At 42.0% G+C, this 22918-nt stretch overlaps 1 protein-coding gene across 9 annotated transcripts in view; it reads left to right on the plus strand.

The window, feature by feature from the left end:
• Positions 1–22918, plus strand: part of Cask (peripheral plasma membrane protein CASK) — a 159136-nt gene that overhangs the window by 127084 nt on the left and 9134 nt on the right. For 4 of the 9 annotated variants that reach the window (XM_076895562.1, XM_076895615.1, XM_076895598.1 and 1 more), the window contains 4 exons: positions 8731–8922; positions 9040–9204; positions 9428–9502; positions 22289–22318. In XM_076895562.1, the coding sequence (XP_076751677.1) occupies positions 8731–8922; positions 9040–9204; positions 9428–9502; positions 22289–22318 (462 nt within the window). The remainder of the gene's footprint in view (positions 1–8730; positions 8923–9039; positions 9205–9427; positions 9503–22288; positions 22319–22918) is intronic. The other 5 variants (XM_076895571.1, XM_076895607.1, XM_076895590.1 and 2 more) reach the window with 3 other exon arrangements.

Genomic DNA, 22918 nt, shown 5'->3' on the forward strand with positions numbered 1-22918 from the left:
AAGCTTTGTACAGCGAACCCGCGAGGTAACATCAATTAGATCTTTTTCAGTCCATTTGTATTCGGTGTATCCTTGAACTTTTCACCTTGACTACTCGATTTGAACATTTTTTCACATCACACCGAGAACATGAGCGTTCGTATGAAATAATTATAACGAAACGCATCAAACAAACTACTAACGAAGAGTCGCTAGCAAAATAGAATACTATTCCTGACAATTAATTGGTATTGACAGAAAATGTCGAAGTATATTCAATATTCGCTCCTCCTTTCGACTGGTAGCCATTTTCCATTCAGACTTTCAATCCCTCTTCCGTGATCGTCGAAGTTGAAAATTAAAAGTGCTATCGGTTCAAGGTCGGCGAATCGATTTCGGTAAGTAACCGGTCGGTGAGTTGTGCACCGTTTAACTTGCATCTGGCAGGAGGGCTCGCTCGTTCCAGAAGAGGAGAAATCTAATTTAAAGGATAAGCGACTGTCGTGTAGCTGGATAGCCGAGCGATTTAACGCATACTTATCTAGAGATCTGCTCTGGATATCGATGCCAATTTCGAATGCTCGTAGCCGTTTCATTGATGCGAAGGTTCGCATAATGAAATACATTTGTCGATAGGAAGGAAGCCGCAGAAGTTGCACGCCGCGTCCGACGTCTCCCATTTTTCTCTTATTCCACCCCCGATAGAATCATCCCTTCAATTTCGAATCATCTATAAACCGAAGGCTTCCGTAGTTTGTTCGGAAATTTAATCTGTGGGTGACTTCGTGAATCTTTGAATACCATTTGAATTACAGTCGAGGACTTTGACTTTCAAACGAGGCAAGTTGCCGGTGTAATTGAATAATTGCATGCGATTCAGGTACGCGATACGTTAAGACGTGGATGCCGGGACGTCTGGATATTTGAATGGCGGACGGAGTTTTGTAATATCCAGGTGTTAAGCAGTCGAGATTGCCGGCACTTCTATCCCAGACATTACCAAACAAAGTATCACGTCAACGGTGTTATTATGCTTACGATATTAAGGCCGCGTTATTAAATCGAAACAATTTTAAACGGGACGCTCGGGTTTCACATCGAAAATGGAATCTTAATTCGTCGCGTTATTGCGTTAACCGATTACAGCTTAATCGAAAAATTCCACGTCTACGTTAGCACTTAATTGCGATTTTGTTGTTCCAATCCCGCTGTACATGCCACGTGGAAGTGAATTATCTGCATCGCTCTTAGGTCGTTGTACAAATTTACATTTACTTGCATAACACAACAACGATGGTAAACAGGAAAATTCGAAATTAATTTCAATGCTGAATTAATTGAATGCTTTTATAAGGTACTGGCAAATCCCCTAAGCAATAAAACCCTCGACACGAAACAGGGACAATTATTCCGCTTGTACTGATCTGGCCAACAGAAACGCGTTACACGGTCATTCAATTGGAATTGGTACCATTTGAAGCATTAATCTTTAGTATAACTAGCCACGACAGTCCATTGCCTCCGGGGATTAGTAGAACCACCATCTTTGGGGATAAATTACTACGCATCCGCTGAGTAGGCGGAAAAGTGCTAATTTCTGGGTTCAAACGCGTACAGATTTCTCGCACGATCGAAGATTTAATCTAATCTCGTCAAAGGATCGATGTGTATAGATGCACATCTCAGAGAGTGCTTTGTGACATGCTGGTCAAAGCTGACCGCATCCAGCAGAATGCAACAGTGCCTCTTTGTCCATTTAGGTGGTGGTTGATGATGTATTCTCAAAGATGGTGGTTCTTCCAATTGCCAGAGACCATATGATCGTTTGTTCCGACAGTAACAAACATTTTCACTTTCCTCTGCGAAAACTCGCTCGATCTCTTTACGCCGTCATATAAATTCAGAATTTACTTGGCGCGTTTAATGCGCGTCCAACGTCGAACAGCTAAAAGCCAAACAATCCACCTACATACTTCCTTTATGTAATTTAATTGGCTCGGTTTCGAGAACTTGAGCGCAGCTTCTAAAGCGTTCCCCCGTTCTTTTAACCGACAAACGAGCCCGCTGAACGCAAATGATCGTTAACAAACCTGTTCGCGTCTAACTTTTAAGCGGCGATCTCTCGCGGTAAATCGCGAACCATCGAGGTTCCCGAGGTACGAGCTAGAAATAATCCGCGCTCGTTCTAGCCTGGCTTCGTACGGTGGGATGGCGTTAACATAAAAGCTCGCGGTGCGAACTGAGAATACCGCGGTGTCGATGAAACGTAACGGTGTAAAAGCCGTGGAAACTGGAGCAGAGCACGCGCCGCGGCAGGCGTCGTTTTAGTGGAATTAATTGAAATTTACAGTGGGCCCGTTGTTGCTCGATTGATCGTTGAACGGTAACAACGGTTGCACGCCGTTCGCGGTGTTTATGGTTTTGTAATTCTGGGTCGTAGTCAAAGTGCGCGACACGGTTCGTTTTCGTGTGCGCGGCGTGTTTAGAAAATCGGGAATGGATACGGTCTATCTGTAGCGGGCACGATGGTGCATAATGCGCAAGAGGATTTTGCCCTTTGGAGCGGATGGATGAAATATTCACGGGCCAACGGCGACCATTATGGCGGAACGGATTGCTGATATCTTATGCCATTTTAAAATACGGGAATTATATATGTTACGCGTACATTAGCGATTTCTGCTGGGCTTGCATAGAATCCGGTTACGCATCGGTTGCCGCGGTATTAATCCGCGTAATACCAGACGGTGCAGGGTGTTTGATATCCGCCATGTAACTAGATCGAACGTGGGTACACGCTAAAATGATTGCTTGAAAATTCCGATGGAACTTGAGATTGCGTGGAAACATCTCTTTGTATAAGAGCCTAAGTATCGTTTCATAGGAATCTCACGGCGAAAAAGTGTACCTTGTAATATTTCCACCCTCCCAACCCGCTTACTGTTTTGTCTTGTATTACACCGCGTCTCGGAAGAAGTGGAATTAATCTAGAGTGACTTAGGTTACGTTTGAGGTTCCGTCTAGTGCTACCCATTCACGGAAATTGAGCCAGTATACGAATGAATAAAGACGTTCAATTAAGGTAGCGAAACGGACGCCGTGGAAACGGGAGATGCAAAAAATTTCCTCGAGATACTTCATCCATTATATTACACCGTAATACCATTTGTCTTCCTATTTCCGCTTCCTGACGTTTCGTAAATAGACATCGAATTGTCAATTAAGCGATACGTTAAACGTTAATAGACGCTGCTGGGCTTATCTTACCCAACGTAAAACGTGACCGTTTAGTAACGGGAGAGGGAGAAATGTTCGCATTGACGAGGCAGTAATTGCGTTACCTTTCGTTTCGCACTTAACCACGGGTAGATACATTGAATTACGTTGAACCACGTTGAATATTTCGTTTCGATCGAGAGAGAAAAAATTAGTATCGAGAGAACGTAATCACCTCGCGATTTGAAAGGTTCAAAGGCGATATCGAACAACTGATGATGAACAGTAGCGTGTTTCGTCCGGCTTGAAAATAAAGGGTTCTTAAAGAGACGTCCAATTCGTGTTGCTCGAGATATTGAAACGACTTGTCTTGGTGAACAGGCAAAGGGGTGTTAGTCGGGAGAAGAAGTAGGATCGATTCAGCTTTGATATAAAATTCCCGTCTAATATACGAGAATCGCCGCGCATCTTCTCTGATTGACTAAGTAGTTCGGGTCGAGCGCAAAACCGGCGCTTACCAAAGTTCGCCGGTGTAATCGACGCAGTCAACGTGAAATAGGCGATTATGTAAAACGAATCGCGTTATATAACGACCCTGGCACTAAGCGCATACATTAATCTCATTAGTCCTGGCTTCTGCAACGAATGCTCCGTCATACTTGAAGTTGGCTGCGTTCCGTGTTCTAATATTCGGGAAATTATGAAAATAACTAAAACAGACGTTAATTAATTAAGATAAAAAATTGAAACTGGTGTCACTGCGAATAAAATCATTGATTTATCTCAAATTTAGCGTTTAAGTTCGTCGCGCGTATATTTTCACTCGATATTGGAACAGATTAACCTTGCTTAAACGTTCACGAACCATTGTTGTATAGAACGCATTCGAAATCGCAAATCGTGAAAACGTCCAATCTGGTTAGTCATAAAAGAAGAGAGATGGTGTCTTTTTATTTACGTGCGATATTTTCGAGGTGCTCGAAGAGAGCAAACGTGTCCTGCTTCGAGGTAACTCGTACTATCGCTCGAAAAATCTCCTCTTGCCTCTTGCGCTCCGAAGTAGTTTAACAATTTTAATTTTCCGGATCCTCAGTGGGATTTCGAATCGCGGTGTAGCCGCGGTTTTATCCGTGGCCATCTAGCAAAGCGGGTGCATTGACATGAAATATAGGGAGCAGTATACTTTCGCGCTTGAGCTCCCTTCAATAGACTGCGCGATAAAGTTATCGAAATCCGGAAGTCGTGGACGTAAGGTGTTGCATTTTTCACGCCCTTCCTTGCCAGTCTTCACGGACACTTTTGTCCGTAGAAGAATTTATATAACTATCACCATAATTTATCTCCCTTAATCCCCAATATGGTTTCTTCCACCGTTGAACGAATGGGTTTGTTTACGTGGAAATCGCGTAGCAACGAGAGGGATTCTAACGTCTTTAGAAAACTAAAGGAAGTAGTAATTGTCTGGCAAGAGCCCTTTAATATTCCAGGGACTGCTATTCTAACAGCACGTTTCGAATAGATGCTTGATCCCGTTTTTTAAGGATGCGCCCTCTCAAATATCGTATTTCCTCGATAATCACAATAGAAAGGATACCTGACTCGTCGAAAAAGTTTGTTCGATTGTAACTTCAGACCTTTTACGGCTTACGGGTGTTCCGCTTGTTAACGATTGAGCGACAGTAATAACAATACGAAGGGGTAAGAAAACAAGCGTATTAAAGATGGGGTTTTTTTGCGTTTTCAAGAAGTGCGACAGAATCCTATCAGCAGGACATTTTCAAAGAGGAAAGATGCTAAGGATATTAATTATCTCGTAACATGAAAAGTGGTAGCAAATTTAATCGATTTTACACGTGTTTCGCCAACTGCATCCTCTTTAAGTTTACGATTCTCCCTCTCGCTAGTGCCTACAATGCTGTGCAAGACATTCTCTTTTATTTTCCCTTACGGAGCACATTGACACAGTTCGACTGAAAAATTTTGGCCATTCCGTGTAACGGCTATCTCTATCCGAGGTTCTTCCCCCATTCATAGTTTAGTTGTGTATCTATGTCACATACAGGCGTTCAGCAGCTACGGTACGTGTACATTAGATCCTTGCGCGACACACCCCGGGACGCCATTCCTTCTAGCACTTCTCACCCCTAACTTCCTGGGACGGTACTCCAACACGCGACGAGAATTCTACCAGATTTTTTCTCTCCTCCACGCGTGTCTATTTTTCGGATTGCTCTCACATCCGTTGCACTTTCTATCGTGGTTTCGATTCGTTTATCCGCGTCAATAAATTATTTGTTCGATCATTTTTACACTCGCAAAGTAGATTTTGTGTACGATAACCTTTGAATGATAACTATTGGAAATGATTATTAAAAACGGTATTTTGGCTGGAGAAAATGGAAAAGTGGAAGGAACACGATCGCTCAGCTGGATGTATGGCTTCCTGTTACAGGATACCAACGAGCCAGCAATATACCGTGCCGAAATTTGCATGGAGCAATATTATTTTACCCTCGAAACCGCTAACTGGCTCATTGACGTGCAAACGCGGCCACAAACGGTTCCAGTTTAGCGTAATACCTTTTAACATCCACTGGAATTAAGATAATTTATGCCCCTAATACCGTTTAAACTGCGCATCTACTTGGAAATCCGGGGCGAAGGTTATCGATTTCATTTTTCAGCGGAACGATCGACACTTTCGCTTTCGAAATTAATCGACACCGTCGCGGTGCAAAAAATAAACTCGCGAACGAGCTGCTAGTTCCTCGAGCCCGGCCTTTACATTTTGGTAAGCGCATTAGCATACTTCCGTGGAAATTGCCTCGATTTCATTCCGAATCTTCGCCCCCAACTGGAGCGAGCTAACGGAGATGCATCCGTGAACTCGACTTTTAAAGAAGTTGCACAAGTGGAGCAAAGTTGAGACGTCGTGACGACAGGACAGTGTCACCGTCTTTAGAAATTAGCGTTCCAAAGAAAAATCTTACGATTTACGATACCACGCCACCGTTTTCTCCTATGCTCGTATTATGTCGCGTGTAATTTACCTGCATCCTGGAACGTGGCAGATTAAAAGATTAAAGAGAGATAGAAGTTACTCTCTAAGTATGAAACATAATTCGCCACACGTTGAGTTAACAATAATTAGAAAAGAAGCCTCCAATTATTAAAGAAAGATATTGTTTTAAGCATAATCGAATCGGAGTGAGGCTCACTATTTCTTTGCTTTCGTTTAATTTTCGGGGTAGAAAAACGACAATGTAATGGTAACCTCTCCGCTGGCGAGTAAAGGGAACAGTCCCTAATTAATGAATACCCAATGGGGCTGGCGCAATTAACGGCGTTAATATCATCGTGGATGCCGTGGAAATCAACGAGGCGAAATTTCCTAGTTTCTAGTTATTGTCGTTAAATATTGTTTCGATTCTGGTTGTTTTAAAGCAGATATTTCCATGAGAAGTTCACAGATAAATAACAGCAGGTATATATATAAGAAAATATGATAATATGTATGAATGTTGCAACTTTATTGCCTCAGTAAACATTGTTTCGAATAATTGGCATCATTCCTGCAAAGATAGATGTTCCACCGAGACGATATGCGCGTATGTCGAAAGAATAACGCGCCATCCTCTACGCGTTCTTTACATAGCTTTTCCTTAAAAATTACGGCGCACTCTCTGCACACCGAGAAATGTAATAAATGTAAAAATACGCTAGCAGAGATGTAATTAAAAATGCTTTAAAGCAATGTTAATTAAAAACCCGCAGAATGGCGAACGGGGGGGGGGGGGCTACCAGTCCTGTTGAACCGATGGAAAAGATTACATGTTACGAAATGAGAATGAAAAACGTTCCCGTGTTCCATTTCTAAATGAAATCGCGCGTTGTTCGAATTTTTGCAAGGAAACAGCATCACGGAGTTGAATATATTCGGTGGAACGGATCGCGATGCAGCCGCGGAGCAACAAAATTTAGCGAGCGGTAAATATTCATTTCGATCGGATCGCGCTCGTCCATTTCCTACGAGCTGCGCGCGGAAGTTCGACGGTTCCGAAAACTATGGCTAAAATCGCCGCGATATCCGCGCACTTTCGCGCGTTACGCATCCCCCTGGCCTGTAACCGAGCAAGATTTCCATATAGATTAGACGGACGCGCGTAGGCCCACGGGAAATAGAAACGTGGCGAGGCTATCAATGCGAGTCGCGCGACAACGATTTTGGCTGGCGTTCAAGCGCGAGTTGGGCTCTAGACGGGACGCTAGGTACTCGGCACGCTTGCATTTCCTGTCGCGGCACCGACCCGCCGTCTCCATTATTGCCTGCTTCCGTCCCCCGGTGCACGCGGTTCACGCGTTCACCAAGACTTTTCCCAGCCCCCTTTCGAGCCGTGAATTTGAACGCCGCTTGATCTTCGCATCTACGACGCTCTCCAGACACTGGCACACTTCCAGGGAATTATTTCGACATGCTGGGGACATTCCGCACGACATGCCGTATCGTACGTCGCCGAACAAACTGCCAGCCACTTCAGCCACGCTTTTTTCTTCCGCCTTTCAAATCGACCGACGTGACTCTTCTCTCATTACTGAGCTTGAAAGGGGCTCAGCGGTCCGTCGAACGTGTCGACGCTGGGAATCGATGATGGAAAAATAACCGACGCTTTGCCTCCGCTCTTATATGTCAATAGTTTCGAGAGTCTCCCGATGCTAGTCTCTTCTCGAAGGAGTTAACGCGGTTCAAAGGGTCCGAGGCATTTCCAGTTCATTATTTTCTACCGTTAACTTTGCAATATCAATGTTTCCTTTTCGTCGCGGTGGAGAATCGAAAGAATTGATCGGTTCTGTTGCAATGGCACGGTCCAAGTTGCGATGTTTCTCTACTCCACTTGCCAGTTCTCCTCGCAAGGATCCCTTGAAAATGCACGCGAAACCTCTTCCCGTAATGCCGACTCTCCAAACATTTCAGCTTTGGCTACGTTGTCGGCAAACCTTTCCGGAGGAATGCATACACGTGGCATAAATGTGCGCTCGAAGCACAGCGCTCCTTTGTTCCCTTCCTTTCCCATTGACTACGCTAGACTATTACCATTTCGAGAGTTCCGTAATGGGACAAATTCTATGCTACGTGTGCAACTGCGAACTTAACGCAATTTAATGCAACGGTACGTTAATTGCCCGTTCAACGATTCGCGGACGAGTTTTCCGCAACCGTTCCGCTAAGTAGCACCACCTTTTTCATTCACGATGGACGAAACAAGCTTTTCCTCTTTTGTCTGTACCGAACGAAAAACAAAAAAAAAAAAAAAATCGGTGATTGCGGAGTTGATCGCAATATCCTGAAATTCTGTGGGCAAAAAACAGAAGTGTGTATTCACGGACAGCTGCTATTCAAACGACACGCGATATTGCGCCCATGAAACCAAAACAGTCGTCGCTGTTCGTTGTTTTGTCCCGGTTGCTTCGATTGCTTTCGTTTCGTGCGACACTCGGACCGGTGTTTAATTTCCCCCGTCCGATTCTCTGTTCCAGGCTCTTTTACAAGCACACGACGTGGCCGGGCACGAAGTTTACGGCGAGGAAGCCACCAGAGTGACGCCGCCGCCTCTTCTACCCTATCTGAACGGAGGCGATGATCTCGAGGGGCAGAACGGCGACCTAGACCTCGAGAATGTGACGCGCGTCAGGCTGGTCCAGTTCCAGAAGAACACAGACGAGCCAATGGTAAGACAACGGAACGTATCGGTTCACGTAATTCGTGGATTTGTAAACAAGTTTCCGCGAATAGATGGACACGAGGAAGAGCGCGATGAGAAAGCAGCGCTGTTTGTCTGTTCCCAGGGAATCACATTAAAAATGAACGAGGATGGAAAGTGTGTGGTAGCACGAATTATGCACGGTGGTATGATACACAGACAAGCGACCCTTCACGTGGGCGACGAGATCAGAGAAATAAACGGAATACCGGTGGCCAATCAATCTGTCAATGCCTTGCAAAAAATACTCGTGAGTAGAATCCAAACGGTCGCACGTGCTCGCAATACGTAATAACAAAACTGTCTATCGTATATCCATATTCTTCGACGAGGTACTTCTGTATCCCGTTTTGAGTTTCGTTATCGCGGTATTCGATTTCTCTGGAATTCTTTCCGTATCGAATGTGCGTGATCACCGTGAAGTCTGTTGGCGATGTCAGCTGCCTCTTCAATGATTCTGGTTTCTGTTGCAGCGGGAAGCACGAGGTTCGGTAACCTTCAAAATCGTGCCGTCGTACAGGAGCGCACCACCCCCCTGTGAGGTACAAGTAAGCCCTAAAACCCAAGCCCAATCCCAGAACCCTAGTACAGTTAATAAACCCGTAGCCGCGGCGGTGTCGACGAGCGCAGGCTCGGCCACTGCCGCGAGCAAGCCTGGGAAATCAGTGAAAACCTCCTCGACCGCGAACACCAAGGAGAAATCGAAATCGAAGCCTTCCAAAAACAAAAGCGGTTCCTCGTCGACGGATAGCACGCCCAGGCGACGCCTAAACCCGTTGTCGGCTCTTAGATCGCGGAAGTCATAGACGAAAAGAGTCTTCTATAGGCTGTTCGCGATTGGATTCTTGTAGCTTCCGCGACGCCATTTTAGATAGTAGTCTCGAGCAATTACCTTGGATGGGTCTTGTCTTTGGACCTATCTTCTAGCTTCGAATAGTTATCAAGGTATTATTTTTGGGTTGCGTTATTAGATTAGTGTGATAGATGGGACTACATCGAAACTACTGATACAGGTTTCATTTATACGGGTTCACTGATATCATGTGTGTGATTCGTGGTACGATGAGGTATATGGATCGTTTTACATTGGTCCTGTGGCGATGTTAGTCTTGGTCGAAGATGGTGTTGATGAATTCTTCTCGATGAAACCTGTGACAGTCGTGTCAATGTAATCCTCTAGGTGTTGATGGTCCAATTAATAGCTATTGAACTTGTGGCTTCGGTTTGTTTGACGGTAATTAATAGATCGTGTATTAGAATTTTTGCTATTCTTTATATGAGTTTTGTCTCCAGATGTTTTTCGCTTTTATAGTTGAGATTTTTCATTAACAAGATTGTGGAATAGAAATGTAACACCGGAAATCTAAGTTGGAAGTTGGAAGTTGGACAACTTTTTTGGCGAACTTTGAAATATTTTTTACTATTTTTAATTTCGTGTAGGTAGGATTTTTTTATAGATATTTGCGAATGTGGAAAACTTTAATTTTGATTTCTACGTGGATAGAATCGTGATATATAATATTTATCGATAATGCTAGTCACGTGTATAAATGTTATACAGAACGTTGAGATTAATTAATCTAGTCTGCTTAATTATTTCTGGCTTACGTTCTCAACTAGAAAATTTCGGCTATTTAACATCAATTCTGTGTCCTCTCGTTCGAAACGTCGCATGGTCTAGTTTAGTTCAGTCTGCGCGATGATTAAATTCATTCATGTTCGGTTCATGTAGGTATACTTATCACTTTCCAAACTATATTAGAATACCCATTTCATCTCGTGTCACTGTGATCGTAGAAATTGTTTAATATTCAGTTATGCAGTTGTTTGATAGCCTGCAGTTTGTATATACAGGATCAAGGTAAATAAGAGGATGACGTGCAACTTGATATTAGATAGGAAATTCGATTTTAAACATCTAAATCCCAGCTAACTCGCGATCCAAGGTGGTTTAGGAAGAAATTATTTCTGAAAACATACGACTATCCATCAAATTTTCTCTAGTCAGTTTATGTTCCTATTTTTTGTTTTTTATTGTATGAAGTTATTTTACTTTTTTAGCAGCCTATTTCGCGTGACGCTTCTAATCTTTCATGTAGAACTGGAGAACGGCTCGAATGGAGATGCATTGAGATTGAAAATGTTCCCTGGAGTTACACGCTTACGGATTACAGTGTACTTTAAGTACACTCGGGCGTTTTGATTCCACGTGGAGCACCTATGTCTGGTGTTACCGAGTTGAACAATTAGAAAGCTTCAACGAAGCGTTAATGGTTAAATTCATGAGCGTTAACCCGAGATTTTGAATCTAAAGCCTCATTCCGATTTCATTTTCTGATACCATTGGGAGATTTCACGTATTTCATACGTGACTACGAATATCTTAACGTTTACATTGACATTTGTGGCAGAAACGATGAAGTGTTCATTAGTGCTTATCAACTAATAGAAAATCACGAGTATTATTAAAATAATTATTTCATTAATTTTATTATGTTTTTCACTAGCTGCATAGAAAATTATGAAGATTGGATTTTATGGAATTTCGATGTGGAATAATCTCTACACAAATGTCTCTGATTTATTTTTGCAACGAATCCTTAATTTCATATTTAATTAAACAAGAAGTACAGAAACTGAGAAAAAGTCATGCAGAATAATATATAATTGTATGAAACATTTTCAGAATTGATAAGTAGATTGTGTCGAGTAGTAACATGTATAATATGCCTATTACGTTATAGTCACATGGATATCTAGCTGCTTAGCAAAATTCTCTAAGTCGAGACGATTTAATGGGTATCGAAGAGTTAATTTATATTTCATAAATGCAAAGAGTTTCCCCCTTTCTCTCTTTTAAGAGTTAAAACGTAGAACCAGATGTCACACAATTTGCAGTATACTCGATTGAAAAATTTCTATATATTCTCTATACTGTATTCGTACCTGAAATTAATTAATATTTATATTTATTGCTTATTAGACTATACACGAGCAGTCAGGCTTTGGAATTAGGTGAACTATCGAGTAATTTCCAATCTGTCTATTAAAAAAGGTTTAATAATCAGAGTAGAATACTTTCTTCATACCATTTGAAATGATCAAAGCTAATCCCTTCTTCCGTCCAAAAGTATTGATAATAACTTATCTATATAATAACTCTTTGCGAGTAGGATACGAAGATTGTAATATTAAGTGGTAATTTTTTTAGTTATCGTATTTAAAAAGAAAGCCTTGTTCATTGATACGTTCTTAATGATAGTTTTAGAAAATAGACCATTGGAAATTACTTATAGTTTCGGCTAGTAATTCAATTATATTCGAAACTCGTGTTCTATAATATTCCGTAGTCAAACGAAATGTATATTTCATGAACCGATAGCTGTTAAGAAATTACAGAATTTCATCGAATATCAATACATCGGATGGAAATTAAATTCCTAAAAGAAGCGAAGCTGGGTCAAACGTAGAGGTTTTATGAACAAAATTGTCGCCAGTTTTTTGCTTTTTATATTTTCAAAGCTCGAGGTTCTTTTATGTATCGAACTTCGATCAGATTATTAATTTTCGTTAAAAAATTGTGCACAGTAATATTGATGGGCACCAGTTAGCATTGCAGCAAACGTGACGTACTGGATCATGTAATCTTGAGCGGAAAGTGCAAAGAAACGGAAAAAATGTTGACAGGAATATCTTTGTTTTCTCCATTTAGAAGACTTGTCTCCTACAGAGTTTATGCAATCGTTGAATCGCGTTACGTAATCCCATTTGTTAACAATATATCGTTCGCAGCACTCCGCAATTCTTTCATTTAACGTACAAACGTAATTCGATTAATGTTATTTAACAATAGCTTCTTTCATTTACTTTCGTACAAATATTTCGCGAAATTACGTTTCTAAATTGCTAATTTATTCCACGTAACGCAAATAGAAACTTTGATCTTAAACTAACAAACACGTGGCAGTGGCGATCTAATGAGAAACGGCGACACCTAACTAAGGGACACGAGTCCTAGCCACCGAATAAGAAGGAAAGGGAGAGAGTAAGGGGGTAGGAACCACTTTCCATTGGACACGACTGCCTTCGTGTTGGTCAATTTAAAATTCGAGGTCCCAGTTGTACAAAGTGGAATTAACTTCGAAACAAGGAATCTGACACGGAATATGAGGTAACGTTATTAATTCATTAAGGAAGAAAGGTACGCGCGGTGCGACGTGTAAGAGGTAGATTTTGGAAATTAAACCAACCAGGACTTAATTGAAACGTTTCTACCGCTGCGAATAAGATTTTTGATTACGTGCTGACTAACTCTCAAGAGAGCGTGCTCGAGTACAATGTTCTTTCTGCGCTAAAAAATTCTCGTATCCGCTAGAAAATTATGTGATTTTCATCGAATCTACTTTTTCCGTTCTCTTCCCGAGGTGTATTCGTTCCGACGTGTAACCGTTGAATCAGACAGTTTATCGAACAAAGCCAATAAACAAAGGTTTTTACTGATTTCCCTGGAATACACATGTATACACGAACACATATACAGTGCATACAAGATATATTATGATACTTAAACAAAAATACATTTGATTCACACGTGTGCAATCGAATTTTTTCGACCGAGCTTATCAATTAATTTATTGTTTAACGTAACAGAGAGAGAGAAACGTTGGTTTAAAACGATCATAAAGCTCTCTTTGCATTATCGAACGATCAATGTTTTTTCTTATAGATGCTTTGAAATATGTTCTTTCGATATCGATTTTCAGTTTCTCTCTTTGTACTTGAACAATAAACGAAAGAAATCTTCATTTTTCAGCGTAATACACTAGATATTATTTCAGTATTCAATGAACTCTCGCCAGAGGAGGTTCATTTTTCTCGAGTTACATTCTAGGCTGATCTGATTTTTCCTCGATTTACATTTGCGGACGATTGCGTAAATACAGAGTGATAGATATACTTTGTGGTTACGAATTCTTTTAATTTCACTTTCGGTTAACGACGTTACGTTAGACCATTTCGAGGACAACTGAATCGAGAATTTGTTGGTCAATCGGATTCTTTTACAAAATTTGGACAAGTGTTTTCCACACAGAGATTTCAGCTTGTAATGATCATTTGATTACGATATTCGATTACTAGACATTTATTCTTATTTTGCGTACATAGAAATTAGGAGAATATATTATTCTATGCACACACGAACAAGAACACGGTGTTCGCCTCTTCCCCTTTTCTATTTCAACTACATAAATATATACTCCCGTGTATGTATATATTTATAAATAGATTATACTCATTATTTAATATTCAGTTCAAATAGTATGGAGAAAAGTGATTTTGCGACGAGATCTGTACAGGAAAGGCATTACTTTCCTTTTCTTTGAACAATTTAAAACGACAACGCAATTACGATTCTGGGTAAATACATATGGGTATTTACATAATTAGTGGAGATAATATTAATTGTTAATCTGAATGATTATTGAAATACGATAAGCATGTCTTTATTTTTAACTTACAATATATATTCCTGAAATAATTGTTTAATCTATACAGTGTTTGGTTCACACGTGTATCAATTTTGGTTGCCTTTTCAGTTGTAAATAGTGTTCAACATTTATGAAAAATCTATTTATAGAGTAACCATACGTATATATTGCACGAAACTGTTTGAAATTATGCTTCACGTATACACATACAACGTAATTAAAGTTTATAAAAGATGTTGTTATAGAACGTTTGTGGGAGATATGAAATTGGACGAAGTAATACCCAGCATCGCATAGTACACGTTACTTTACAAAGTTATTCTACGGTAAATCCTACATTTAAATGGTACACAGTCTTCTTACTTTCATCTGAAGTTTGCAAGGTATATTGATATCTTGAACGTAATAACCCTTTGAAGGCGCTGCAAATTATTGAAATCCAGCCAATGAATTTTAATTAAGAACCTAGCAGTATTTGATTAAATTTCCAGTTAAAATATTCAATTCATTAATCGAGAAATTCGATTAAAAATAATCAGAGATTTTTATTAATGACTGTGTTTTCAGTCTACAAACTTTCGAAGAACATTCATTAATTGAATTACTGGCGTGTCGATGCTTTCATTTACCATATTTTCGTTCCATCAGCACCCATTTAATTTTATATTTAATACTTTACATCATAATACGTTTCGGAAAATCAAGCTTCGATGCTTTTATAAAAATTAAATTTCAATTATCGGTAAATATATCGCAATTTTTGGAGAACAGTAGAAACGCTCTGATATCACTCGAGCCATGATTTATCGTAGAATAATTGTACGAGCAGAAAGAGACGCTATTCGTAGTATTACAGTATAAAAAGTAATTTTGTTTTAAATAAGTAGGAAATGTAACGTATCTTTCCTTTATCGGAAGCTTTTCTTTGAGCGAATGTCTTTTAAAAATCGCTATTAGATTGTTTTACCAAATTCTCCACAAACCACGATCATGCTTCGTTGTATCAAATGCGAAGTGGATTACGTTTAGCAAATTATTATTTTGCCACGTTTCCCATCGCTAATGACACACTTGATTAACTAATAAATAGCTCAACGCGTGTCGTCCTCGTTGACGCGTTAATATTTATTGGTTAATAAAGCAGGTCGACTTGTACCGTGCAAAATTGTGTTACATTATTCGACTAAACGGAAGTAATCGCATCAAAATCTGGCAGTGGTTTGTACGAGCACTCATCAACGATTTGCTTAACGATTTCCAAAGTTGTTCGCTTAAACAGTAGAGTTTTCGAGCGAAAAATCATTTGTCAGTCTACATTTTCGACTTACTTTATCAAGAAGAACCACTTATCCCGTAATACTACGAAGTTTCGTCTCAATGAAAATACCCACAGAACGCATTGATATGCAAATTGGAGGAACAGCTCGGACGTAGAGCGAGCAATAATTCTTTGCCCGTCGACTGTCTTTTAGACCCGGTGCACAGGAACGGTGCGCGTCATTTTGCAGTCGTGTCGATATGGGTTCCAGTTGATCTCTATAATCGAACACGCTGCACCGCTTTCGAACGCGGGAGGAATTCCAAGCTCGTTAAAATTGTGCAGTCTTTGAGACTAAATCGTATGCTACGTCTAACGAAAATTCTTAGTATCAAGATCGTCCAATTCGCACGTGCGTTTACTTTATCGTACGGATACGATAGGAACGCGAATGACATGAATAATGGATGCAATGGAATCTTAGTACGAGGAATTTTCATCGGGACGAATATGATTTATTCTGAAAAATAGGACGATTCGTCTCTGCTGAGACGCTGAAAGCTTGAAGCGTCATTCTTCAATAACTATATTATCCTTCTGAAACATTTTTGGCTATACTTTATCTGGTTTTACTGGCGTTTCGGACTGCCAATTGACCACTGCGCGTCTCGCGTGAATCGCAAACACGATTGAAAGAGAAAAACGCGGCATCGTACTGACGCGACTCCAAAATGGCCGCCGCTCGTGTGCACGGGGAGCAGCGCACGGAAATCGAAAGGCAGACGGTTATTTACGATAGGACAGTCGATACGTACTGTCACCCCGTATATTTCGATTCGTGGGTTCTGAATCACGGTCGACGGAATTTGAAGGTTCTGCGCCCTGTCCCGCGTGTCGCGGGTGTCGCGTGCAAGGCAACACGAAACGACGAAGCGGGGGACGAGTTTCCGTTTTGCTAGGTGATAATTAAGTGCGATCCTGTAGTCTGTACCTGAGTGAGATTTAAGAACAACAACAATAAAAGAGAAAAAGTAGAGAAGAAGACGAAAAAGCACACGCAAAACAGACAAAAAGAAGGCAGAGTTCAGTAGTAGTCGAGCGGTGTAACAAAACGCTTTGGTCGGCGCTTTCGAGTCCACGGCGCATTTGCATGTCACTCTCTTTCTCCCCCTTTATCTCTCTCTCTTTCTCTCTCTCTTTCTCTCTTTCTCTCTCTCTCTCTATATATATACATATATATTCCTCTCGATCTCTCTGTTTCTATCTCTACGTATTTACTGCGCATCCCATTTCACTTGACCATCCTAAATACCCGACGTTGCCGCTAACGGTGAAAGGGTACACTTTAAGAACCCGTATACGAGTCGCGTAATTATTGCCGTCTGGCTGGGGGATTAAAAAGAGTAGCTTCGTCTCTTGCAGGCTGTTTGTGCTCTCATTTCGTAATCTCAAAGCTATTCTCCTCCGCGGGAGTCAATACGTCAAGTTAAGTGGGACGATTTGCGTACATCTCTCACATTCAGTTTCTCTTTCGAATATTCTTCACGTTCCACTTTTAATCTCTCACATTCTTCCCCGTCTGTCGCTGTCTCTTTCGTTCTGTCTCGATTTTTTTTTCCTTTTTTACTTTCCATCGTTCCCCCCGACGTCGGGTTGATCGTTTCGTTTCTGGTAGAGAGTAACGTTATCGAGATCGAGTCTCGTACGGAATGCACCTTTTGTTACAACATGTGTTGGAATGTTGTTTGTTGTTTTTTGTCGTAAAGAAGCTTTTGTTACACCCCTCATTATACCCTCACCTGCATGAAGGATATCTTTGCGAACGTTGAAGCTTTCCTTTCTGACCGGTATATATACATACACTATTAGCTCTCTTGCATCGTGGTTTTGATTAATGCATACTGTGCGTTCTCCCTCGATCTTGATCGGTCGGTCGATTTATTAGGGCACACAGATTACTCTCGTTTCCATTACCCCCCGATTCATGCTCATCTGCTGCACGACGCGACGCATACTCGAATCGGAGATTGAATTAAGTACAATCAGATGGTATCAAGATATTCGTAGTCTGACAAGAATCAGACCAGGTTGATCAATCGCCGATTCGCACGAGCCTCTAAATAGTACGATTTGATTTTCTCTTGGCGAAAACGATCGCGAGTGTCCTAGATTTCTCTCAGCGGTGCCCAAAACCACGAAACTCGCGTTTACGTAGCCATGGTCATCTCGCGTCCCCGATAGAAGCGGATCCTCCTTGCAAGTGTCCAACGAATGTCACTGAATCTGCAAACATCTCTAAACATGCAGCTGAGGGTAGCCAAGAACGATGAATCCTACGTTTCTTTGTTCGCACCTGTCAAGTTTCGCGAAATCTACGTTATTCGCGGAGAGTCCGATGGGTCGTGCGAACACCGGAACAGTGAACGCTCCGAATCAATTGTAATGTGAAAGAACTCCACGTTCCCCGTGCTCGAAGCGGAGAAACCAACGCAGAGCGATGTAGAATCGATGGAATCGGAAATTCTCGATCGATCAACTGTCACGCGAATTAACATCAGTTTCCTGTTTCCGGTCTCCACGAGCAAGGGATGAACGTAACGTGAGATCGTCTTCTTACAAGAGAACCTCGATAACCTCGATATCCCGATGCCTCTCGCGTTCTACTGGTTCGCGATGGAATTCGATACGAATGTTAGGCAAATTTTCATCTCCAATTCGTGTTCACATCGAGCTTTATCCTTCGAGAATAGAGAACGGCAAGGTCTTGTTCGAAAGACAGTTTGACGTTTGTACACCAAGGGCAGCTGCCGATCGTCGTCAATTTTTGTACGTAGCGTATCTTTAGAAATCTATTTTGCACCCACTTTTTACTCACATTTAACGAAACATTTTAATAAGCACAGGTCTACTTCACCCTTGTACAATGTAATGGCATTTTGATTAGTTTAAGTAACTCTCAAATATTCTAAATATACATTTATTCTATATTATATATTCAGTTTTAAGTATATGAACACGTGCATTGAAAAGGTATGTAGACTACCGTCACCATTGCCACTCTGTGTTTATTGAAATCTTTTATCTATAGTTTCCTATAAATACTCCTGCTTGTAATTAATTAGTACCTTCTCTTCGTAAAAAAAAATCGCTGTAGATCGGTGTCGGGTACAATTGCCTGCTATTTGACGAATTCCGTTATGGACTAGCCCTTCGAAAAGAGCAGATCGGAACTTTTTTTTAATCATCGATGTTCCCTTGTCGGAGAGAACGATTAAAATCCCAATTTCGCGGTTGCAAGCGCGACGTCCGCGCCTCGACGTGTACATAATTTGTACGTGTACATAGCTCTATGTCGTTTCGATGTTTGACCCAGCGGTCCCATTTCATTACGCAACACGTAGAGATTGCAATCACCATGGGGTGAGGTCGCGTCATTTACATGTGTACAGTCGGCTTAATTGACATAGATTTTGTAAAGCGTTGTAAATTGTGCCGAAGAGAAGCATATGCGTATAAATGTTACACGAGGTTCGAAAGTTTATCGATTATTACATGTGTAAGTAAAAAAACGCTAATGTAATGGATTCTGTTATGTACGATTAATCTCACACGTTTCGCAACTGTTATGTCGTCCCGATCATACCGAATGGACCAGCACAAAACAGGCCTACGTACTTAACAATAATCCGATACCGTCTAACCAAAATTTTAGTGAATTCCACTCGAGATTTTGAGATTCGAACGAGGGAAGCAACTAACGAGGAACGTTCGATCTTCTAGCTAAACAAGCCTGTCCGATGTCGTTTTATCTGTTTTGTGCTCGTGGTATATTGTTCGCACTTTACCAAACCGCAAACATTTTTAAGCAATCGCGCTTACAGCGTCGATCTGTATTTTTACGAACCCTGACGATCCACACGCACCCGCTTGAGATACGCTTGAGTCTATCTCTCAGAGACCGAGTCCCAGTGAGATACGAGCATCGACAATGGACCCATCTCTCGGCTGACGTCGCGTGAACCGTAAGTGTCCCCGGGTCAGTTGCGCCGGCGGACAACCCCTTCGTCTAAACGATAAGAAAAGAAACTGTACCCATCGCAGTTGTACCCGGGAGGTTGTCTTTCTTTGTTACGTACAGCGTTGCACGCGGGAGCAGATCCGTCATCGGCGGCGACGAAACGAGCAGCGGCGTATTATTGCGGCGGTGCATTGTACGAAGATATAATAAAGCACGAACTGCTGGAACATCATGATTCGTCGCACGTCACCTCCAACGTGATTTCTCTTCTCTCTGTCCGTCGTAGATATAGCCGACGATCGCCACACGGGCTCCGATCTCTCGTTTCACGCACGTACATGTACCTAACATACGATTACACGTGTCGTACTCTTCCTCTGCATCGATCTGTGTCCATTCCGTTGTCGCGGCTTACGGCAATTTTCATTTCTCTAATCTGAGATCGCGTCTGTTATTGAAAGTAGAGTACTCTGCTCTCGACGTACGCGATACCGCCTCTTCGATTATCTTCTCTTCCGTATCGAATTTTCCGAGCCATTCTCTGCCGTAAGCTCGTCGAAGACTTTTTTATCCCGACACACGAGTATCCTTTGCAAACTACCAATCCCATACACGCACACGTACACACGTTATTGCAGTATGCGTGGACTAATTAGGTAACTTTTACGTCTCTATGTCTATAGCCCATTCTCCTCGCTCATCGCGTGAACATCACTATCTGGTCATTGTGTATGTACAGTTTGAAACCTCTGAACAGAATTTGACTCGAAGTCGCGTGTACCGCGAAACGTTCGTTTGGCGATGAATACGTTCGCGAATGACCGTAATCCGTCGTCGATCAGTCTGGCTTGAAGATGCAAAATACCTGAAACGCTTTTACATTTGTCCACGGATCCGCGCTCTGGATTTATTTGTATTTCTAAATAGGCGTATACATTCAGAATTTTCCATTTTCACGCCACACTGATCGTGTCCCTCGTGGATGCACAGGATGCAAGAACGCACGCGTCTCGATGTTTCGGTCGACGGTACCGCGCCCTTCTCTTTATGTTTCCCAACTCACGAGACGCAAGGCCAGAGAGCACCTTTACCCTAACGAGGCACCTTCTGCTCTGACACTCGAAGCAAGAGTGCAGTTCCAATGGATATCGAGCAGAGAACTCAGCAGCGTCAGCAGCAGTCAGTCCACCAGACGAGTTGTCGATAGCGCAGTACCTGCTATGCCACTGTGTAGAAGTTGTCGCATCCTCCTTCTTCTTCGATCCCCGTTCTTCATCCACCGTTCGCCAAACCACTCTTCCCCCTGTCCCACTTTTTAGCTCCATCCTTTTTTTTTTTCTTTAAGTAGAACGTACATAGTCTCCGATGCACGCCCGAGCAGCCATTCGACCATCATCTACGCGCACTATCCCCCCCTGAGACGTTCTTAGGAGATCGGGTGAGGCCATTCTCGCAGCGACTTCTGGAACAGTGCGGCTTAAACCCCGGCTGGAGAACCTTTCACCCACCCCCGTTCTAAACGGTCCCGCGTGCACCAGTTTCATAACCTAATGGTCGTTGATAGAATGATCTCTGACCGTAGACACCGAGTCGACGGGTACGTAAACGAAGATGAATTCCCCCTATGAAACTGGTCTCTAGAATGCCTTTATTGTCTGTCTACCTTTATGCTTCCACCGTCTCATATACATACATACACCAGCCGTTTAATGTTTCCTTCTTCTTTTTCTTTTTCTTTTTTTTTTTTGTTCCTTCTATAGAAGTACATATGGATGGTAGACATTGTCTTTCTTTTCTGTTAGAAGTACTTGTACAGTCTGAATACCGTATGTCTGCGAGTGATCGTTCAACAGGCCGCATTGTAACTGTAAAAGTCATTGCGGAGATGAGCCGAAAAGTAGCGCGACTAACGGGCAAATGTCGTTGCTTCGAACGTGAGTAAAACTGTGACGTTGCTCGACGCTTGTCAAAAGCGGGCACTGGTTCGATCGTTGGTGGGAAAATCGATCTTGAGTACACTTTTCGCGTCACTGGCTACCGTTCGATCGGTGTTTTCGTTCCACGACTTAACTGGACCGCGGATTCTAACGTCTCGACGACCGGTCGAGCAACGGCGAATCGATTTTTCCATGGTAATGGACGAAACACAGTGTCTGGTTCTCCGGCTCGCATCTTGGTGACGCTTGTGGCTGTCGCGAAGCTACGAGCTTGATCGTTCTTGTACAATCGGGCCGCTGTGGCTCGACTGTACGAAGTCTCATGACTCGACGAGTTCGAGAGGAGAGCTAGAAGGGAAACTGCATGTGTCACAGCAATGCACACCGTGAGTCTCGGAAGCGTTGACGCGCGCGACGTCCCAACGTAGGTGTTGTTTATTCCTTTCTTTTTTTCTTTTTTTTTTTTCTATCGTCAACTACGTCAGAGAGGAAAAAGAGAGAAAGAGAAAGAAAAAAAAAGAAAAAAAAAGACAAGAGAACAAGCGTAGAATTCGTACATTCGCGTGAGATCAAGTTTTGATGAACATGTTAATTAATCGATCTTCCTTTTTTCTGTTTCTTCAACGCTCTAGTTGTTCAGGATTAAGCCTCTACCAGTGTTAGTAAGTACCGCCACTTGATCTGGTGTGATTGGACTGCTGTAGTTAGAAGGCTATGCGTTTATCATACATACATTATCCACATACATATTACGTTTGAACACACGCATATATTGTGTTTACCGTGTGCGGTGTGAGTCTGAGTAAATAACTTCTGAACGAACACGTCGAAGCTAGTGCTCAGAGATCAATGCTCGTGTGCTGTAATCGTTTTCATCGCGATTCACGTCGCTGTTCTAGTTTTGCTGTGATCTTGGCGTGGCATTTTAACAACTAATCAACGCTCGCGTACCTTTGATCGTTAACCGTGCAATCCGAGCATAATCGAACAAACAGTTTCATTGCTCTCTCGATCTACGTATCCGCCGAGAAAGTGTTGAAACTCGCCAGCGAAACAAATACGACCTGCGTAGCGCGTTCCATTGAACGTACGAGATTTACCCAGACCCAAGCTGCACGATCATTCGACCATCGATACCATACACCATCGCAACAAAGTAGACTTCCATTTGACCAACCTGTTCCCCCGCATTTTTCAGTTCTCCGTTTCATTAAATCCTATTAATACCTTGTTGGGATTTCCGAATATTATTTAAACACGAA

This window comes from Xylocopa sonorina, chromosome 1 (assembly GCF_050948175.1).
Source record: "Xylocopa sonorina isolate GNS202 chromosome 1, iyXylSono1_principal, whole genome shotgun sequence".
Taxonomy (NCBI): Eukaryota; Metazoa; Arthropoda; class Insecta; order Hymenoptera; family Apidae; genus Xylocopa; species Xylocopa sonorina.